Source organism: Cebidichthys violaceus, unplaced genomic scaffold (assembly GCF_023349555.1).
Source record: "Cebidichthys violaceus isolate CVI_PGR_0920_01 unplaced genomic scaffold, fCebVio1.0.p SCAF_6, whole genome shotgun sequence".
Taxonomy (NCBI): domain Eukaryota; kingdom Metazoa; phylum Chordata; class Actinopteri; order Perciformes; family Stichaeidae; genus Cebidichthys; species Cebidichthys violaceus.
Window position 1 is genome coordinate 18,811,386 of NW_027176816.1, and position 22,650 is coordinate 18,834,035.

A 22,650-nucleotide genomic window follows, 5' to 3' on the forward strand; every position below is an offset into this window, starting at 1 on the left:
GACTTGTTAAGTGGTAATTACAGCCTTTATCATATTGCAAAGGCTCTTTTGATCCACTTACACTGTAGAAAATGTCTTAACTAGTCACCGACTTATTATAAATGAGCAAACAGTAACTTTTGCAACTTGGAACAATGAATAAATCTTCTTTTGGAAGCATCAATGCCACACACGGACATGTTTATTGAACCAGTTGAAAACCCGAATACATATTAATCCGAGAGCATGAGCAGCGATGTAGCGCGGATTCCATCTGACAACTCCCCAACTTTTGTTTTACTTCGGGGTCTGGGAAAAACCCTCGGAGATTTCAATTACGTCCCTTCAATTAATATGGTGCGAAAGCTGCCGTTTCTCTCCAAAGTTTCATTGATTGAAGAGCAGCAGGAAGCCGCTGAATGGAAGCGCTGACCCCTCGCTCATCTCCCTCACTAATCCGTCAGACTGGAGCTGTTTCACAGTGCGCCGTGGTGAGAATTAACGCCGTCCGTGTTCCTCAGAGACGACGCCTCGGGCTCTCGTTTTTGTCCACGCGGAAAGAATTACAATATCCTTTAGTGCATTCATTTAGGCAGCGACAAAAAAAAAAAAAACACCCCTAATATCCATAACAGCCTCAATAATGCCGGGACGGGTTTTTATTCCAAAATGTCGTGTACTCGGTTTTTTTTTGACAAGTAACTACCTCATTCAATATTCAGCGGTTCATAAATAGGACAAGAGTTGATCCTCGAGAGTGTTGATAATTTGGAGGTTTTAGGCTGCCTCACTCATCAAACGCGCTCCTCCACGAGAACAAAAGGACGCTGGAATGCGTCTAGAAGTACGTGGTTGGAAAGATAAGGATTCAAAGGTGATTGTGCACATAAGGAGTTCTGCAATGCCATTTCTAACACGCAAAACAAACTGTCAATTAAAAATAAATAGACATTCTGCATCCCACTTCGGTTTTCTCTTATCCCAGACACGTCTCAATCCCTTTATTCGTATGTCTCTCATCTCCAGGAGTGTCCTCAGATCCTGCCCTCCACCCAGATCTACATGCCCGCCGGAGTCTTGAGGCCGATCACGCTGCTGGCCCAGAACCTGCCCCAGCCGCAGTCCGGACAGAGGAACTACGAGTGCATCTTCCACATCCAGGGCAGCACGCACAGCGTCCCGGCTCTGAGGTTCAACAGCACCAGCATACAGTGTCAGAAGACAACGGTAAGGCTAAAGAAAAGAAAAGCGCTCGACACGTGCGGGTTTAGGCGCTGGCTCAGTGTCTCAGTGCACCGACCGACCGCAGCAAAGTTTAATCTGTCAGCTTTCGAGACGAGCGGTGATGGACCGCTGCGGCGAAGACTTGAAACTGAGGCGCACGGCCACGGCGAGCGATTGTCGCCAAGCCACTCTCTTTTCACCCCTTCCTCTTTAAGCCCTCCGTCAAGCTGTCACCGCTAATAGGGAGCGACCATTTCAGCAATGTTAATTTCCTCGGCTCCAATCAGGGCGTGAGGCAGAGGGAAAGGCAATTTAACGACGGCCAATTATGACTTACTTAACAAGACGTATGATTAAGAGCCGCAGCGGCGCTCTTTGCTCACGACGATAAGTCCGACCGGCGAGTCCTCGGGCTCGGGGCTCGGGGCGCGGCGATGATTCGTTGGTTTTGAACTCGACCCAGTCAACGAGAAAGAACGAGTCGGTCTGATGTCAGACTTTGACACGTAAAGTAGTTCTGGGGAACATTATCCAAGTTGATTTTCCAGATCGTAATGATGGCTCCAACAGCTCTTTTGTGTTTTTGGAAAGGTAATTTGTGCATATTCAGTCAGTTGTGATCCTGTAATTGCTCCATGTAGCGAGAGTTCTTTTGAGATTTCTGACTTTTGTCAGATGTGTCCTCAGTGACCCGACTGCTTGAAAGTTTATTGAGTACAGGGTGAGCTGCTAAAACAAACAACAGCAAAAAAAACAGCGAGTTGAACTAATTGCGCACACAATACTTTTGGAGTTCTAGCTTTATTGACTTTCTCCATTTACCTTCAGCACGGTGAGATCCTTTCTGAGAATAAGTCCAGACGTCCATCACTGACATTCAAACACTAGTGCTTCTAAAAAACATATGGTGTAGATAAACCACATATCGCTAAAATACCACAGTATGTTAGCTGTTTTGTTCGATCTCCGTTGCATTTTTAAGTTCTGAAAGCCTCCCGCAAACTGTATCGATACACACACACACACACACACACACACACACACACACACACACACACACACACATACACATCCGTTCATTCCTTCATTCCCCCGTGGACTTGAATGTTTTGTAAAACCCCAGTGTTCTCTCTGCAGGAGGCAGGAAAAACGGTAAATAAACGGGCCTCGACAACAACTTTGCTGCGGCTTACGAAGCTAGTCATGGTCGGGGGGGGGGAGTTTGTGAGCACGAGCAGATCCGGCGCAAAGCGGTGCTGTGAACGAGTGAGCCTCCCGCCTCCCCCCTCCCCTCCCCTCCCCCCCGTCAGGTGGGACTGTGATAGGATCCAATTAAGGGAGCTGTAGATAAAATGATGATGAATTGCAGCACCGTGGTAGACTGACAGAAACACACACACACACACACACACACACACACACACACACACACACAAACATGCCTGGCAAACCACTAAAACGAAAAAGAAGGAAGCAAAAAAAGACAAAGAAAGAGAAAGAGCCAAAGAGAGGGGGTGAGGGAATTAGGAGCAGACAATGCAACAAAGGGTGTGATGGAGGAAGTAGAAAGAGGGGGGAGAGAGAATGGGAAGAATGAAGAGAGGCAGAGGGGAGGAAGGAAAGGCTAAGCTCAGCAGGCAGACTTGGGGGGAAACAAACAAACGGAGGGAGGGAGGGAGGGAGGGAGAACGCGGACTGTAAAAGATGTGCATGTTTGAGAAAGTGACGCTGAAAGAAAAAGGAAATCATGATCCGTGCAAAAGTGAAACTGCTGAGATTAACTAGAACCGCAGAGGGCGGAAGGACAGTTGGGACAACGGGGACGTTTTTCAGATATGCCTATTTGGTGGCACAATGCAGAAGTTAGCAGAGAGGCACCCAACAACCGCTGTACCATGTGTGACAACACAGCTAAAAAAGAGAGTTTGACTTCTGCCAGCGGGACATTATTGTCGCATGGTGCTGCGGTTTGAGTGCAGATCGATCCGAAAAAAAATCTACATTGTGTGACCTACTCAGCTTTGACAAAAGATGAAGGCTGACTTGAAGTTCAGTGTGACGGATTACACGAATCGAGCAAGTTCCAAGACGGCTGTGTTGAATTTTACACCAGACAGAAAAGAGGCACCCCACCAGTTTCACTCTGTAAAGGTGGAAGAATCTCAGTTTAAAACATTCAAAACATGAACCGACGCGATCAACAGAATGTGAAGAGGTTTGCAGCGTTGGCGTTATGTCAAAGACTTCCATGTATTCAGTTGTAGAGATATCTTACTGAAATGAGCATGCTAGCCAGCTAGCCCTACAGACTGCATCCTCACATCAACGGCTGGTGTGATATCCCACGATACGTTACTTTGACGAAAGCCTGCATCACGTGTCAGTTTGTGCTCGGTACATGCATGGCGGTCTTTTCAAAAGAAACTTGCCTCTCCGCAGGAAAAAGTAAGGCAACAAAACCAACCTTAGGCCGTTGCTGAGGTCCAACCCAATGGGTCCAACCCAAAACAACGAGCTGAAAGATGCTAAAATGCTCCATAGAGCGGAGAGAGCTGCAGTTCAAAGCCTTCCCTTTACGAGTAACTGGGTTCTTATCGGTAACAATAAGCGTGTTTTCAGCTAAATGAAAGAGTTAACGCAGAGGATTAACACACACTATGATTGAGGGCCTGTGTACTTGCTACCATTGTAGTCAGTATTCTCAGTAGGGATGTGTGTGTGTATATGTATCACAGCTGGCTGTGACTGGGACAGTAGAGTGTAATAAATCACAGATAAAATTAGCCGGCAGTAGATGTACGCTCATCCATTCCCTCTTACTGTCTCTTTGTGCATTATTTAGCCCCTCGACAAACACTCAAACATTGAACTTGCACACTGGCGTACACCGGGGACCCACGGCATGCTTGGGCGCACACTGGGATGCTCACAGGAGAACGCACGCCGATAGGATGCCTGCGAGCAGAGTGGCTACCTACTAGTTCGTACACACACACACACACACACACACACACACACACACACATTCTCCCCAGGGGTTTGGAGGCACAACGTGAAGCAGACATATGGAGATTCTCCACATGATCTTCTTCCTAATCATGTGGAGCAGACGGAGACTGTAGCATCAGCAACAACCAGCAACCTGCTTTACATGATTTATTACACTGACACACGTAGGCTATCAAGCACTGTGTGTGTGTGTGTGTGTGTGTGTGTGTGTGTGTGTGTGTGTGTGTGTGTGTGTGTGTGTGTGTGTGTGTGTGTGTGTGTGTGAACTTCCCACTGTAAGTCCGTGCTTCTGGCACCGGTTTTTGAGCAGCGCAGTCCACTGTGTGGAGGACGACACAGTGTGCGTTTGCGTGTTCACAGTCCACAAATTGGTCCAGACTTTGGTCGAGTCGAGACTTTCCCCCAAACTTCTCAAATATTTTACATATTGCAGTAATAACAGTGTAACACAGGTACAGCACACGCCTACAAAATACCTTTATATACCATGAATGTCTCTATTTCCATCATGCGTTAAAATACGTTATAATCCGCTTATAGCACTGAATACTTATGTGTGTCAGCACTCCGAACTATCCACAATGCTTTATATCATATATTATATCATATATAATCTGAACACATGAAGTATTTTAAAGTCACTTATGGGTCAAGTATCATGATTGCTCACTGTTATTTAGCAAGGATCACATTATAATTCCTATTGTTGTAAAACATAATCTTTATATAATGAATTATAATACATATGAAAAAAGTGAAACAATTTCAGTGAGTGATGAGTAATTACAAAGTATTATTATACTTGACCTTAGAAGTCAATATAAATTGCTTCATAAAGTGTTATGGTTCTTTTTGAAAAGCTTGATTGGATACTTATGAGTGCTCATAATTATAATTACACAGCGCTATAAGCAGATGATTTGAAGTATGTGTTTTTCTGCTCCGTTGTTATCGGTATACTACAGGCTACACTTAGTTAAGGTGTGGGGAAGATCATTTTGATTCATTCCTGAAAATATCAATGCGCACTGCGCGCTTCCAGTCGGCACCGACTTATTCGAACATTAAAATGAGACAACGGGCTTCCTCTAACCCTAACCTGAGCACTTTGAATTTGCCAAACATAACAATTAAACAAATGCGGTACGTCTGCGGTGAACACTTTGCAGATATGCTCGATACGAAGGTCTCCTGGCGACATCAGTAAAAAAAAAAAAATGCAATCAGGGCATAAAAACGTTTCATGCAAAACTGCATTTGCTAATGCTAATCAGTGCGCCGAGTAAGCGCCTCACTCTCATGCACACGCTCTATTATCATCCTATCACAACAAATCAGTCAGAACATAGAGCAAAAGAGCACACACTCACAGCTGAGGAAGAAAGAGAGAGAAGAGCAGAGGAGAGCAACTAAAACAAAGTGAATTTAAAGTCATTTACATGTTGTTAAGCGTTGGGCAGGTTTCTCCAAATTTGGCACAAACGTCCACCTTGTGACCTCACAACACAAGTTTTTTGGCCACACCTCAATAATTCATATGGTAATCACGACAAGTTTTGGGACAAACATGGATGTAAAGTGCAACATGGCTGTGAGCTGAGGACACAAACAGCAGGGCAGCAACTCTAGTTTAATTAGTTGAACCTTAAACACATGCAAAATAGTTTGAACTGAATGGAATTGAACTGAACTTGTGTGTGTGTGTGTGTGTGTGTGTGTGTGTGTGTGTGTGTGTGTGTGTGTGTGTGTGTGTGTGTGTGTGTGTGAGCAAGTGTACTTTTAACACACACTCCGGTATCCTTCAACATGACTAATTACATGTGGGTGACCTGCACACACATATGTGCACCTTTTCTTTTTCTACCTCCTCCCCCTCCTCACCAGCCAGCTGCTCTGTTTTGTTAACATCGGCAGTTTTCAGTCCGTCAGACGCGCTCTCTCTCACACACACACACACACACACACACACACACACACACACACACACACACACACGGGGGCCATATCTATTCATACAATCCATGGGGACACGCGATCCATGGAGACGATTCATGTTGCGAGAGAATAAACGAGTGCGGGAGCAGATAACGAATGAACCCGAGCCAGGCTGGTGTGTTACTGTAATGAGGCCAGGGACGGCTTTGTGCTCACCTTGTAGTTTTTTTTACACCTCCTCCCCTCCCTCTCCCCATGTCACCTCGTCTCCCTCTCTCCCTTTGCCCCCCCCCCCCCCCTTTGTCCCTGCACCTCTCTCCTCCCTCATCGCGTCCTTGTTTAATCTCTTCTTCCTCCCCCTGTGCTCTCCTCTTTTCTCTCCCTCTTTCTGTCTCCCCTCTTTTCCTCTCATTGCCTCTCCTCTCTTTCCCCTCCTCTAGTCTCCTCTCCCTCTTTCCCTAACTTCCTCTCCTCTCACCTCCCTTCACTTACCTGCTCTCTAGCTGTCCTCCACTTGCATCCACACAACTTTTCTCTACCGTATCCTCCCCTCTTTCCTCCTACCCTTCCCTCTACCTAACTTCCTCTCCTCTCCTCTCTCTTCCCTAGGGGGGGGGGGGCTTCACTATGAGTTGGCGCAGGTAGATTAATTACATGCAGCGACATGGAGGAGCTGGCCAGAGGCTTCAGTAATGAGTCTGATTACTCATCTCCAGCAGCTCTGGGCGCTCAGGGGAGGGAAGTCAGGACGGCGGGCCAGCAGAGAGGCCGCTCAGCAGGGGGGGGGGGCAACTTTTACCCACAGGGTTCCACCAATACAGAGTTTTTAACAGCAATGGTGCCGCTGCTTTTAGTTCAGAGCTCCGCGAGGAGTCAGCGACATGCCGATAGACAATAGCCGTTCAATGAGAAGAAAGGTTTCCCCAAGAGAGAGAGTGTCTTAAATACCTTATCTCACGTGTGTTCATAGCTGTGACCGATCAAGGTGCAGGACTAAAACCCAAACATCTCCACCAGCACACCGGTACGAACGCCTACCGGTGGAAGAAAGTCCCGCGGTGGCTAAAGAGATATACCCGAGAGCGGGGGCGGCCCAGGGACAAAAGAAAACATAATTAGATGCAGGAAATGTGGGGAAACATGAGCATGGATAATAAATCACGCAAACAAAAGACAGCAACAGTTTCTCATTAAGCCGAGAAAAAAAAGAAAAGAAGGGGATTTAAGGTGTAAAGTGTCGGTTGCTTTCAGCCCGAGAGTCAAAGCAACAGTGAGCTGAAACCGGAACGGATTCGTAGAATTGTCTTTTTGTTTTTTCGGGTCAGACATTTGACACAATCTTCGGAAATAAATGCTCATTAGTTGCAGTTGGATGACAGTCAGTCAGTGCATTGGTTGAACCCTATGGAGCTCCAGAGATACAGGAAGTACAGTACATCATAATCACGCTGCACTTTCACACACACGGCCAGAGAACTTCTGGAAGTAGAAATGTTAAGAAAGCACAGCATGTGTGATAAATACACCTTGTTTCCAGTTTTAAAACATGCTTTTTAATGTCTTTTTAGCGATCAGTTTGCTGCATTAAATGCATTAAAACACTTTTGTTTCAGCATACCCACTTCTCAATTCAAAGTGTCTCAGCCTGAGTTCGTCCTCACTTGATATTCAAACACAGATCCTTCAACGTGTTGCCATTTGGTAAAGACGGCTTCAAGCCGAGCTAATGGCTTCAGCACTGTCCCATAATTAGATGTACTTTGGTGCCACACTTCATGTTTTCAAAAGGTGACTGTCTAACCGACACTTCCTTCCATCAAAAAAACCCTGCAAAGCACACTTCCATAGAGAAGACGCATCGTCCGTGTTAACCGAACCCCGAAGTCGTGGCAAAGTGACGCCGGGTGCCATCCGTACGTCTAAATCTCATTAGAGAAGAATTTTTCAAATTTCAGAGGTCAGAGTAGAGTAATAACTGACGAGGCCAGTGTGATGCGTTATTAAAGTGTCGGCTTAAAGAGACGCTCAACTGAACGCTCCCCCGATGTGGCTTTAATACTGTCTAGATGGCTGTAGATGTGGGGCCACAATGTTTGAGGGATCCGTCGAAATGCATGGAATTCCCTACGGACAGACAGCAAACGATGAATCCAATGACCTCTCTTTGACCTTTACTCTAGCGCCCCCATGAGGTTGACATTTCTGGATTGATTGCCTTAAAAGTGTGTGTGCGCACTTACACACTTTCCCCGTTTGGATAAGTTATTATAACTTTGTTGATTATGCAGACTTTACATCAAACACCATCATGAGGTTAAAAACGAATGTCATTCCCATCAGCCTCAGCTGTACCTTGTTTGCATTTTCGTGCTAATTGGGAAATGTTATTGTCATTGTGAGCATGTTAGTTTGGCTATAGACTTAGTCTTGTTAACTTATGTCTCCTTTTTTCACGACTAAAACAAGATCAAACTTTGCACGTTCCATGTCACACTTCAGCGTTGTCTTGTGTTCCCTCCTGAAGCCTCTCCTCTCCTGAGTCCCTTTCGGTGTGTCCTCCTTATTTTCCAGTATCAAACCGGCCCTAAAACTCGTCTTTTAACTCCAAAGTGTCCAGTCCCCCCAATGGGGGGGGGAGCGAGTCGGTGGGCGATTGCTCAGCGTGACCGGGTGTCACGGTGTGGTTTTGGGTTGGCGCTTCAAACCATGTGACGGCATGAATAAAGCATGATGTGGCGAGCAGCGGGGTGGGCGGGGGACTGACGGGAGAACAAGCTCACCCAGTGTCTCGGTGACGGCAAACAAGTCAGAACCCTTAAAGTTTAATGGGGGCCACGCCGCAGAGAGACGAGTGTGTGTGTGTGTGTGTGTGTGTGTGTGTGTGTGTGTGTGTGTGTGGAGGTCCTGTGGTTTCACTGGGGCTGGGAGCTGCCGCACACAGGCCTTTAAACAGTGGGGCGTAATGGTGATGCTAATAAAGTCAGCAGCCTACCTCATGTGTGATGGATCAGGGTCACGCTGCACTAGTGGGGAGGGAATAAGCCCGTTCAGCTTTTCCTTTGTGGCAAAACAGTGTTTTGGTTGAATCCCCCCCATTCTGCTGACCTCCCAGAATGCTGTGGTTCCAATGTGCTCCTCTCAGCTTCTGAACGGTCTCAGTAGAGATCCAGACATTCCTTCCTCTGTGGCCGCTTACAATGTCTCCTCTTTTTCTTTTGCCCCACTTTGTTTGCGCTCTTTTCTTTCTTCTGTTGGCCCCTTTATTTCACGGCCTTCTCCTCGAGGCTTGAACTGAAACCATTACTGATCTGAAATAACAGCGCCTCTTTGCTTTGATAACGGTTAACATCTATATCAGTAGCGTATCTGCTTTGCTGGCAACCCGTGCGGCTCATTATTTTTTAACGGGGCCCACCCTTTTAGACCATCAGCAGCGGCTTCACAGAATCCATGTCTGCAAATCTGTGTTACAGCCTTGCAAAAGAAGCGATAAAGGTTATTGCTTCTGCCATAAAGGTTTTGGTGGTTTCACGCTTCTTCTTCTTTTTCTTTTTTTTCTTACCTGAAGGCCACCGTAGTTCTCCCAGGAGGGCTGAGCGGAATATTTGTCTGAAATTTGCAATGTTGCCGCTATTTGCCAGCGTTAAATTCTACACATTAACTTGTGTGTGGGAATACAACAACAGCCCGACTTTATCTCCACACATAAGAACATCCTCAGGTATGAATATGGTATTCACACTCTGAAATGTTTGGTATTTGAGTCATGGTAATGAATCAGGGAAGAGTGGAAGGAAAGTTTTGACCGCATTACAAGTGTGTGTGTGTGTGTGTGTGTGTGTGTGTGTGTGTGTGTGTGTGTGTGTGCGTGCGTGTGCACGTGTGCACGTGTGCGTGTGCGTGCGCGTCTCAGGCCCCATTGCCCATATGGGATGGTCGAGTCCCGTCTATCAAATCCAGTGTGTCAGGGAGCAAATTGGAAATGCCAATTTCACTTTACGCTGCTCCGCATCTTATCTCTCGCTCACCCTCATCCCACCACTTAGCTCATGCGTAAATGAATAAGGTCCTCTCACACGTCTCCCACTGTCTGATTCCCCTCCGCTTTCACCTCTCTGACCGCTTCTCCTCCTCCTCCTCCTCCTCCTCTTCCTCTTCTTCCTCCTATCTCATCTTCTCTCCCTCCACCTCCTCTCCTCCCTTCCCCCCCGTCCCCGTCTCCCTTCGCCCATGCCCGTTCAGCTGTAACCCATCTGTTATTTCTCTGCGTCTATTTCCTTGTTGTGTGCTCGTCTGCGATGAGCAAGCCGGTGGCGAGTCACTTTGCGAATGATGCGACGCCTCGCGCAATTCCCAGCGTGCATCGGATCCATTATCAGTTATGGTTTCCTCACTCCGACTCTCTGTTTCTCTGTGTGTCTCAGTACGACTACGAGGGCGGTGACATCAGTGACCTGCCGGTCGACCTGTCCGTGGTGTGGAACGGAAACTTTGTGATCGACAACCCGTTCAACATTCAAGGTAGAGCCTCTCTCTCTCTCTCTCTCTCTCTCTCTCTCTCTCTCTCTCTCTCTCTCTCTCTGTCTCTCTCTCTCTCTCACTCTCTTGCTCTCTCACTCTCTCTCTCTCACTCTCTCTCTCTGTCTCTCTCTCTTACTCTCTCTCTGTCTCTCTCTCTCTCTTTCTCACTCTTGGTCTCTCACTCTCTCTCTCACTCTCTTGGTCTCTCACTCACTCTCTTACTCTCTCACTCTCTCTCTGTCTCTCTCTCTTTCTCACTCTCTTTCTCTCTCTCTCGCTCACTCTCTTGCTCTTTCACTCTCTCTCTCTTTCTCACTCTCTTGCTCTCTCACTTTCACTCTCTCTCTCTCTCTCTGTCTCTCTCTCTGTCTCTCTCACTGTCTCTCCCTCTCTCTCTCTCACTGTCATTTTGGTTCAGAAAAAAAATTATAATTTGTATTGACCCCGCATGTTTATCTGTATGTAATGATTTTCTGCAAAGCAACAACGGCTTGTGAAGTGTCCCCCCCCCCCCATCAGAAATCTGTAATTTCATTTTTGACAGCCATCAGGGAGAAAGGTGAAAGTGTACCATCCGTTTGAAGAAACCCGAACACAATTCTTCTTGTCTCGGGGATAAAAGAGAGGCAGAGGGAGTGATTGATGGACGGCGATGATAACAAACAAACATCCAACGAGGAAATTAATAGGGATGGATGTTAGAGGGGAAGATAAACAAATGGCGAAACCAATTGGCAGAAGAAGGGAAGAACGCTGGATGACAGGTTGATAAATGCAGCATGTAATGCAGAGGGTGGGGGGGGGATTTTGAATAAAGGGATTGATAAAGAAGAGCAGAAAGCGACACGGAAGGATGGCATTTATTATTTTTAATCGCTATTTGTGCATGAAGTGGAAAACAATTACCAATTGTAAATTCTTTATCAAGTGTAATATATTGGGTGGTGGAGGCTAATGGTTTTAGACGTCCCATTGCACAAGATAATGTGAGCCTTGCTCTCGAGTGTGTCGTACAGTGTTTCTGCTCGGGATTTGCAAGTCTGGAGTCTGATTAACTAAACCCTTCCTACTGTATTCTCTTCTGGTTTCCTTCCTGTTCCGTTCACCGTTTTAATCTCTCTTTGTGTTCCATGTGACCTCGTTTTGATGAATGTCAGACGTGCAGTTCTTTCTTTTTTCTTTTTTTTTTGCAGATTGCTTGGAAATTAGTCGCTTATCGGTCACGGCCCAATTCTCCTCCCTGTGTTATTTTGTTTGAAATGTGCTCCTTTTTAATATTTCCAGTCTGTCCGTGCTGAAAGATCCCATCTGGGGATTAAAGTCCTGAGTTCAGCTCGCGCTGACGAACGTTGCAGCGGCCACGACAAAACAAATAATCACATTTATGTGCAATCAAGTAGATGGACCGTCGTTTTCAACTGCATGGTTAATGACTTTCCCCTAATCAGAAAAGCACTCGACTGATCGATACAGGCCTGTATTTATATGGATCAGTACTATATTAGCATCTGTTGTGTGAGTCAAATAATTCTGTACATTACGTTTTAGCCAGAAACATTTATCAAATAAATATATATATTATATACTCCCGTTAATACTTTGAAAAAGTGTTCCGCTCAATATGTCCAAACTAAGTAGCACTTAGTCTTTTGAGGTGCCTTCATAATAAAGTGTCACGACTTCATGAGGTTCAATTATTGAGGGCGCCTTCATTCTTTATTCTCGGTTCGGTTCCTTAACGCCGATGTAACGTCAAACAACCGGACAGAGATCGTTTGGGTTCCCAGTCCGCTCCCAAGGAAACTGCAGCAACTACTTGTTGCTGTCAACTTGTCTTCTTCCTGCTCACCATCACCCACACCGTCCAATGAAGCAGTTACCTGTCGGTCCATACGACTTTGTGATTGCTCCTCTTCTGAGCACATAAAAGCTAAAGACCTAAAAGGCGATAATGTATCATTTTAAGTCGCGTTAGCAGCGTGGCTACATAGATGTCGACTCTTTAACTAAGACTAAAATATCTCACAAACTATTTTGCTGGTTGCCTTGGAAGTTTGTACAGACATTCATGTTCCCCAGAGGATGAATCCTAATGACTTTGATGACTTTCCCCTGACTTGTAGCGCCATCGTTAGTCCAATACTTTCGCTCATGTCCAAAGTCCTGCATTACCATCGGCCTCAGCTGTACTCGACTGCAACACATCAGCACTGTTAAGCCCCCTGACAACTGTCCGGCGCGGACGAGCCGACATTCTCAAAGCTCCTCCAAGTTTTTTCACTTTTCTCCGACGAGCCACGTCTGAGTGCTTAGAAAATGTTGGATATGAACGGACAGGCGTAAACCTGCCGCAAGGAACCCCTGAGAGAGCAAGTTCACATTATTGTTTCTCCAAATCCTCAAATTTCCTCCCAGCTCACTGTTGATATTTTGGAAATAAACACAGTTCACAGTTGAGTTAAAAACCCTGAGCCGGTGAGGAATTTAGGGGATTTTGGTGCACTCTTCCTAACTATGAAGAGTTATTTTTGTTTTCACATCTCAAAGATCACAGCGTTAAACCTGCACTAAGGATGCATCTTGGCAGTGCAGATGCTTGTATCTGGATATATTAGAATTAAACTAAATGAAGGGCTTTTGAGATGTTGTTTTCTTTGACTGCAGAGTTAGCCGGCAAACTCTTGAAACAGAGCGAGTGCTTTGTATGCGACAGCAGTGGTGTTGAGAGTTTGGGAGTGTGAAATCCAATGATCTTAGAGGCGCCGTGTGTGAACTTGACAAGTATGTTCCTGTTGTTCAGACTATGAGCAAGCAATGCTCGCTGAATCTGTGCGGGCAGCACCCAAAGCCAAAGACCGACTCAGACTGAAGTTTGAATCAACAACCCTATCAAACCCCCCCTTAGATATATTATGAGCCTCACAGAATACCTATTAGGATTGACTTCAATACGATGCTTAGTGTTAAAAAAAAACACACACACGTTATAAAACCATCCTCACTCATACAAATCTCATAAAGACCTTCTCCTCCTTTTTTTTTTCTCCTCTTCATCCCCTATTAATCCCTCTCGGCTCCATCCCCGTCTTTCTCTCTCCGAGTCGGAGCCGCATTATCCGTCTGAGGCGGAGCCGCCCCGGCGCTGGCCCCGGCTTTGCCCCGGTGTAAAGTGGAGATGTTAATGTTAATTAAATCATTCATTTGGTTCAGATTAATTAGCGCCGCAGCTACTTTTAAGCTGAGCCGTGGCTAATCAGATTAGGCCCGAGCGGAGGGCCGAGGCGGGCAGATGGATACGTGAGAAGCTGGCTTTGAAGTCCGGCCGCCTTCTGTCTGCCGATGAGGAGGAGGAGGAGGAGGAGGAGGAGGAGGAGATTCCTCCATGCTCTGTTTCTTTTTTTTCTTTTTTTTTTTGCTGTTTGTGTTTCCACCTCAGTTCATTTCAAATCTGTTTAACAGGTGTGACAGCAAAGAAACCTGCCTGCAGGCTTTGGCATTATAGTATCAACTGAGATTCTAATGATAGAGCTTAACAGATGTACAAATGGTACCAACAAACACCTGTCCATTTACCTGTACTCTCTCTCTCTCTCTCTCTCTCTCTCTCTCTCTCTCTCTCTCTCGCTCTCTCTCTCTCTCCATGTGACTTTCTCTCCTCTATTTGTTTTGACTTGTCACACGGATTCTTCAGGTCTCGTTTCTCTCTCTCTCTCTCTCTCTCTCTCTCTCTCTCTCTCTCTCTCTCAGGCTCTAATCTGTTTCTCTGATTCTCTCGGCCTCGCGGGGCCTCGCCATCTTTAAATTCATAACAATTCGTGTTGCTGTTTTGTTAACAAGCGCAGCTAAAATGTACCCCCCCCCCCCCCCCGCCTTTCATCTCCCCCTCGTCTCTCTTCTCAGGTGTTTGAGTTTTGAATATTTATTTATCTAGTAATGTATTCATTTTTTTTTTTTTTTACTTTTAATGACTTTTTACACTCCACAGAGTTGAGGGAATATATATATTTTTTCACACAACAAATTATCAATTCCCTATTGGCGTTAGAAGACATTACCTGTCGAATTAATTTCTGTAATATCCCTCTAGGTTGCTTGTTCATTTTTTCTCCGTCTGTTTATCTGTTATTTTCTCACCGTCACAGCCTCGTAGTGGTAATGATCATACTGTAGGTTATACATTCATCCATGCTGTTCCTCCTCTCTCTCTCTCTCTCTCTCTCTCTCTCTCTCTCTCTCTCTCTCTCTCTCTCTGTCTCAATTTCTTTCAAATTAACAGTTTACAGAACTTTCTGTTCATCAAACAAATAATTCTCAAGCAGTATGCGAAAGGCAGAGTTTCCAAAACAAAGCAACTAGTTCATGCATTTACATCACACGACTTAATAAACGATGTAGCCTACTCCAGCCTGCTGTAGAAAAATGGAAGAAATATCTGTTTTGAAACATGATACAGGTTTTCTGTGCAGTTAGATGAATAATATGTGCAACTTTAGGCTACTTGCAGTTGTTTGACATTTTGGGAAATATTGTTATGCACTCTTTTCTGAGGGTCAAATGAGGAGATCTCTGTCTTATCTATATGCTTAATATGACGATACAACCAGTTAGTTCTCTGTAGCTTAGCATAAAGACTGGAAATGGGAAAACAGCTAGCCTGACTCTACCAGCACCTCTAGAGCTCCCACGGCACTTGAGTTAGCCTCCGCTACGCTAGCTTTCGATTTAAACGTATTTTCTTATCGAGGGACTCTTTCATAGCTCTTTCTGAAAAGCTAAAACATGAAATAATGATAAAATAAACTCTCTTTGAGCAGAACTCCAGCGGGGTGACTTTACTTTTCCTCTGCAATATACCTTTGTGTCCTAATGCAGGCTTGCTGCTAACTGAAAACGTTTTTTCTAAATTAGCTGGGTTAGCTAGCTAGTTAGCCATGTTCACTAGCTGTTTTTCGCAAGCTGGTAAGCTAGCACGCTAATTTTCCAACATCATGCCATGGCCATACAAAAATGAATGTCACAGCCATTTGTGTGCATTCATGTATTGATCTGAACATCTTATTTTGCAAGTTTAGATAAAGTGAGCTATGACAAAGTGCTGTCAGTGAAATGTTTGTACGATTACAACTCCAGTCACATCAAATGTGTCTCACTCCCACTCTCCCTGTCTCTCCGGCCAGCACACCTGTACAAGTGCAGAGCGTTGCGGGACAGCTGTGGCATGTGCCTGAAGGCCGACCCCAGGTTTGAATGCGGTTGGTGCGTCCAGGACAGGAAGTGCTCCCTCAGGCAGGAGTGCAACGGTGGAGGAAATTTCCACCTCCCGCTGCAGCTGGCGGAAGGCGGAGGGTGGATGCACGCCACCTCTGGAAACAGCCGCTGCACCCACCCCAAGATCACTAAGGTAGGTGGTGCGTCCGTGTTTCTTGGTGCGACTACATACATAGATTCCACAAGAACACCACATATTGGACAGGCTGTGAGCTTTTGTATTTGAGAGGATGCTAATGTACATTTAGGCTACTTTCAAGTGCTTTTTCTACTGCTTAATGAGCAGACTAAGAGAGACTGCTGGCTTCTTTTCAGACAGAGAACGTGCTCCAAATCACAGAAGAGTTCAACTTTGTAAAGGAGATCACATGATCTTTTATGAGTCAATGATCAAAACACAGAGTTTGATGCTACATCGGCAGAAACCAGAATGGGCTGTGGCCTGTTTTTTGACCATATGTTTACTACTATTATACAACATCAACAAACACAATAACTTCTTGTCACTGCTTTAGTTGTTGCCTAGTGTCCAATCAGTTTGGTAGTGATAGGAGGTTCTAGTGGATCTGTCATTTGCAGAAAAAACTGTATTTTCTCAGAGTTTATTTTGGGGTCTCGGTGGCTTGCTAATTGTTCAGAATTTGAATGACTATCTATGAGACATTTTTTTAAATGTAACCATTTCAAAATACAAACACTCAAAATTTGGTTTGTATGGCGTCCATGCACCTTTAATCGAGACAGTTTTACTCTTCAAATCCACCATCGGTAGAAAATAAATTAAAGAACATCCGACAGCCACAGTCGGCAACAACCAAAAGAAACTCCCCTCATCAAAACTTCCCCCAAATGTTACAGTTCTAACATCCCCTGCAAAGAAAAGCAACAGGACTTCTCTGAGCACCTCTTCATAGTCTGGTCAACTGGTGATGGATGCAAAGTCACCTGCGGAGATCCAACGCTGCTAGACCTTGATAGGCCGTTGCGTCAGCTCTCTTTGCCGAAGCCCCCGTGGTCACGAAAGCCCTACGCGTCCTGAGCCGAGGACGAGAAGCTCCATTTTAATGCGCCGCTATTAAGACACACACTTGTTGGGACCTTGTGCCTGCCCTTGGCACAGACATGGTATTATTACTCACTGTTACATCACACTGGTACTCCACAGAGAGAGAGAGAAGCACGTAGAGGTTTGTTTGGTTTGATTCTCTCTTGAACCGTCTCTTCGGTTGCTTCATCTCTGCGTGTCGCTGTCTCTCTGTGCATCGATGCGTTCGGAAGCCTCAAAGGGTCGAAATCCGGCATTTGGTCAGATGTGTTTTAGAATCATTCTGTTTTGTTTCTTTCCTTTCCCTGGTTTCTGGATCTTTTTCCTACCCGCCTTTCTTTCTGCCGTGACTTTCAGTGGGTATTAGTCACAGACGTAAGAAAAAACAGCGCTTCTCAGAAACGTCATTGTCTAACAAAAGGCAATGGAAACTAATCTATTTCATATCCGTAACAGCTACAAAAGCTATGAATAGGATGAGATATTTAAGCTTGATTTCAACTCAAATGAGCATTTAATGAATGAGATGATTATCTTGATACCAGTGGTGTAATCTGTGTCACTTAAGGACATTCCCCACTTGGTTTTATCTGTTCTCATTTGTTTTAAGAGCAATTAGTCTCATTAAAGACTGTCTACTTGTACACATATTAGCTGAATATCTTAAGAAGTAGACTTTTTCATGTAAATCTTTTGACTATATATTTTTCTCTTGATAGAAGTCAAATCATTAATGTAAGGTCACATCATTGTTTCAGATCAAACTGTTGAGTCATGGTATCTCACTCTGGGGCTGGTAATGCCACACATGTTTTGTAACGTTAAAGCCTTTGCGGCTGCCAGTGCAGCGCCTGTTCGGAGCGGGCCGATTGACCCGACCCCTACAAGTTCTGCTTGCAGCGTTCTTGGGAACCGCTCATTGCTCGTTCCCTCCAGAGGCGAAGAGAAGTTTGGTTGTAGCGTCGGCGTCCATCAGCAAAAAAGGTCAAAGAGCTGAAGCCACGCCGCTTGACTCAGTCCACAGAGCCCTCGAAGCCCCGCCCCCCGCTGCTGCACAGAGCGCTATCGCTTGTTTATTCAAAGTGTATCGATATTGAATGTGTCCGGTGTTCGAACTGCACATACAGTTGTGGTCAAAAGTTTACATACACTTGTAAAGAACATAATGTCATGGCTCTCTTGAGTTTCCCCGTTATTTCTACAACTCAGATTTTTCTCTGATAGAGTGATTGGAACAGATACTTCTTTGTCACAAAAAACATTCATGAAGTTTGGTTCTTTCATGACTTTATTATGGGTTAACAGAAAAAGTGATCAAATCTGCTGGGTCAAAAATATACATACAGCAGTGCTAATATTTGGTTACATGTCCGTTGGCCATTTTCACTTCAATTAGGCACTTTTGGTATCCATCCACAAGCTTCTGGCAAGCTTCTCGTTGAATCTTTGACCACTCCTCTTGACAGAATTGGTGCAGTTCAGTTAAATTTGATGGCTTTCTGACATGGACTTGTTTCTTCAGCATTGTCCACATGTTCTCAATGGGATTTAAGTCAGGACTTTGGGAAGGCCATTCTAAAACCCTAATTCTAGCCTGATTTAGCCATTCCATTACCACTTTTGATGTGTGTTTGGGGTCATTGTCCTGTTGGAACACCCAACTGCGCCCAAGACCCAACCTTCGGGCTGATGATTTTAGGTTATCTTGAAGAATTTGAAGGTAATCCTCCTTCTTCATTATCCCATTTACTCTCTGTAAAGCACCAGTTCCATTGGCAGCAAAACAGCCCCACAGCATAATACTACCACCACCGTGCTTGACGGTAGGCATGGTGTTCTTGGGGTTAAAGGCCTCACCTTTTCTCCTCCAAACATATTGCTGGGCATTGTGGCCAAACAGCTTGATTTTTGTTTCGTCTGACCACAGAACTTTCCTCCAGAAGGTCTTATCTTTGTCCATGTGATCAGCAGCAAACTTCAGTCGAGCCTTAAGGTGCCGCTTTTGGAGCAAGGGCTTCCTTCTTGCACGGCAGCCTCTCAGTCCATGGAGATGCAAAACACGCTTGACTGTGGACACTGACACCTGTGTTCCAGCAGCTTCTAATTCTTGGCAGATCTGCTTTTTGGTGGTTCTCGGTTGACTCTTCACCCTCCTGACCAATTTTCTCTCAGCAGCGGGTGACAGCTTGCGTTTTCTTCCTGATCGTGGCAGTGACAAAACAGTGCCATGCACTTTATACTTACAAACAATTGTTTGCACTGTTGTTTTGGGACCTGCAGCTGCTTTGAAATGGCTCCAAGTGACTTTCCTGACTTGTTCAAGTCAATGATTTGCTTTTTCAGATCCATGCTGAGCTCCTTTGACTTTCCCATTGTAGCGTTTGTGGGCGTTTGTATCCAATGAGCCCTATTTAAATGGCCTCAGAGAAGTCACCAGTTGTAGTCACTCATAATCACTCACAAGAAGTTAAGAGGCCATGCTATGAAGCTCATTTCATTGACACAACTTTCTAAGTCACCAAAATTGCTAATTCATGTTGCTGTATGTATATTTTTGACCCAGCAGATTTTGTCACTTTTTCTGTTAACCCATAATAAAGTCATGAAAGAACCAAACTTCATGAATGTTTTTTGTGACAAAGAAGTATCTGTTCCAATCACTCTATCAGAGAAAAATCAGAGTTGTAGAAATAACTGGAAACTCAAGAGAGCCATGACATTATGTTCTTTACAAGTGTATGTAAACTTTTGACCACAACTGTACCTTTAACACTGCAGATGGTTGGGTCCCCAGCGATACATCCACAGTGTGAAGTAGATAGATTAAACAGTACTTGAGACATGCGAAGGACGTTATTAAGTGGTGGTGCTAAACGCTGTTTGGTGTCTTAACAGTGGTTGTGTACAGCGACATATTGACCGCCCATGTGAATATGCGTGTTCGTGAATCAAACATGCATTCACAGATTGAAATTTAAAAAATGGTATCTGCATTTATGAAGAAAGGCGAGGGCTGTGCATGAGTCTGCGTACACAAGGGCACGAGAAGGAGAAGGGAGAGTAAGAGGGATGTGTTTTTATATTGTGATAATAGCACAAGTAGAGCGAGACTGGGAGTAATAAATGTCTGAAGAGTTATGGTGGAAAGACACCTTGATATCAATAGCAGATGTCTATATTCTCTTGATTCATGGATTCATTTTTTTTGCCCTGTTTAGTTTATATTACCTTCCAGGACACTTTTATTTGTGTTTTTCATAGCAGATCAGCCATTATGAGGACGGATGCAGCACATGAGCTTTTCATTTAACAGGCGTTCTGTTGACCCGAACGGGCTTGTGAAGGAAATGAAAGGAACACCGACGACAGTTATTTTAAACCACCCGATGCTGGTTGTGTGATAACGTGACGCTTACATTTCTTCATCAGAACTCATTATGTGAACAGACTATGAAATGGGAACACAACTGGTTCACCTGTTCTCTCCCTAATGTTTGTTTGTCTGGACCTTTGTGCTGATGCTCACCACATATCCATTGACCATTCAGCGTTGAAGTCTTGGATTGTGAATCCCTCAAGTGACCCATCAGCTCGTCCACCATCCCTCCAGAGATGACCTCCGGTCGGTCTTGATTCTTCTTAATCCTCTACAGCTGAGGAGACTGGGTGCATGTTTTTGCTGTCCCTATTTTGTAATCGTTAAAAAGTCTTAGAAGGCCAAGAATTGTTTGCTAATTCCTCACAATGGTCGATCCTATTGAAAGCAAGAAGCACCTTTTAATAACGTCATATTCTCCACACACCTAAAATCTAATTTTGAGAAAATGTAGTAACATTCCCACATTTTACAAATATTGAAACATCTTAACTGTAGATTATTCATTTGTTTGAGGCAGTGTCTCAACAAAGAAAAAAAGGCCCACTGCAAATTCAATTTTCCGCACTCCCCGTTTGATGGAACCATTCCCACAGAATTCCCAAATGGTTTTCTGACCACATGGACAACTTTCCCAGTTTGTAGCAGCTGCTGCCTTCCCATGGCTCATGTGCTGTTGGTTACCGCTCAGACCACAGCAAGGTTACCATGTTTCAGCACACACACACACACACACACACACACACACACACACACACACACACACACACACACACACACGTGTGTACAGGCTAGATGACAGACTACTGGGAAACCACTGCTCTAATGTTGATGATCTGATGTGGCCATCATGTGGTTAGGGCTGCAATATTAAGGCCACACCGCCACATAGCGACGCCGCATTGCTTTACCTCCAGTGGATTCCTGGTCAGTGGTATCCATTGTTTTATTTATGGATACCTCCAAAGCACAGCCTCCCATAGACTACACTGATGTGAAGCTTCTTCTCCAGGTCTGAGTTGTCTCAAAATTGGAAAACGGGTGAAGGGAAATCCTTTTTGCATCGACAACACGCTTTCTCAATTTGGACCACGGTCCTCTGCAAAATTGCTTAGCTTACGCCAACTGTTCTGGCTAATGTAGCCGTAACACTGACAAAACAGCTAAGCAGGAATGCAACGTGAGGCGGAGCGGTGATTTATTGGCAATTCAGTCTGACCGTCGGCCTGTTAGCTGACCTGCTCCAGGTTGCGGTGGTTAGCGGCTAGTAGCTGGCAGAGCTAGCTAGCGTTAGTGGTCCGCGTGTCAGTTCAGGCCTAGATCAGTTCGGCTGCTCGCGAGGAACAACTCAGACCGCTTTCCTTTTGAATCACATCCCGAGTCTTGTCAGTTAGGGTTTGAACGTGGTTGCGTCGTATCGGATCGCTATCCTACCAAAACCGCCTGAGGTCCGTTTCCAGCTTTCAGGGCGTCTGTACTTTACATTCTTCAGAGACCGGTGGTTATGCGCTCGAATGCGGTGGTGCTGTGTCAAATCACTCCAACATGAGTCTGGAGTTGCTTTGAGGTCCCATTTCCACACTGTGGCGTCTGCCTGCATGCCCACAGGCTCAGTGAGCACTGGTTATCTTGTTATGTGTTGCCATACTTTGATACTTCCAAGAGTTTCTGAGGTCCCAAACGAAACCCCGCTCTCAGATATCACAGAAATAATATAAATGGCACGCAACCAATAACTAGGAGGTGTAGTGGTCTGGCTCCACGTTCTGTACCACAGCGATCATGTTTCAGATACATAGCTAGACATCAAAATGTGGCTTATTAGAGGCAATGTTATTGCTTACTTAAGTCTGCTTCGTGAAGTATGCGAGGCCTCTGCCTTTGGTTGACTTACAGTTTCTCAGCCAGGTTGCATCCAGCTCCTTTTTGTTTTCTTCTCAGGGCTTCCCCCTCGTGATCCCACCTGCCGGATGCATGTGGAGGCACAATATATGCCCCCAGCTGTATTGACAGCTGGTCGATAGGAAGACTTGTTCAGATGGGTAACAGATTCAGTGAATGTGGTATCACTATTCTGGGCATTACATGTCAACTACACCGTTTACAATTCGAGGATAGCTTTCATATCAACTAACCTTGCGCGTCAGCTGGATTCTCTCGATATCGCGAGATTCACCCGTGTCCGGACAACCAGCATCTGGACCAATCAGGGTCCCATGAGGAGCTACTGGCAACTACGTGAGTGGCTTAGGTGTGTGTGTGTGACTCGATACGGAGTGTTTGTTCTGAACCA

The 22,650-nt window shown here is 45.2% G+C and overlaps 1 protein-coding gene across 2 annotated transcripts in view; it reads left to right on the top strand.

Moving 5' to 3' along the window:
- LOC137889371 (plexin-A1-like) overlaps nt 1-22,650 on the top strand; it is a 203,235-nt gene that overhangs the window by 118,737 nt on the left and 61,848 nt on the right. For both annotated transcript variants that reach the window (XM_068733206.1, XM_068733207.1), the window contains exons 9-11: nt 1,006-1,206; nt 10,572-10,668; nt 15,846-16,069. In XM_068733206.1, the coding sequence (XP_068589307.1) occupies nt 1,006-1,206; nt 10,572-10,668; nt 15,846-16,069 (522 nt within the window). The remainder of the gene's footprint in view (nt 1-1,005; nt 1,207-10,571; nt 10,669-15,845; nt 16,070-22,650) is intronic.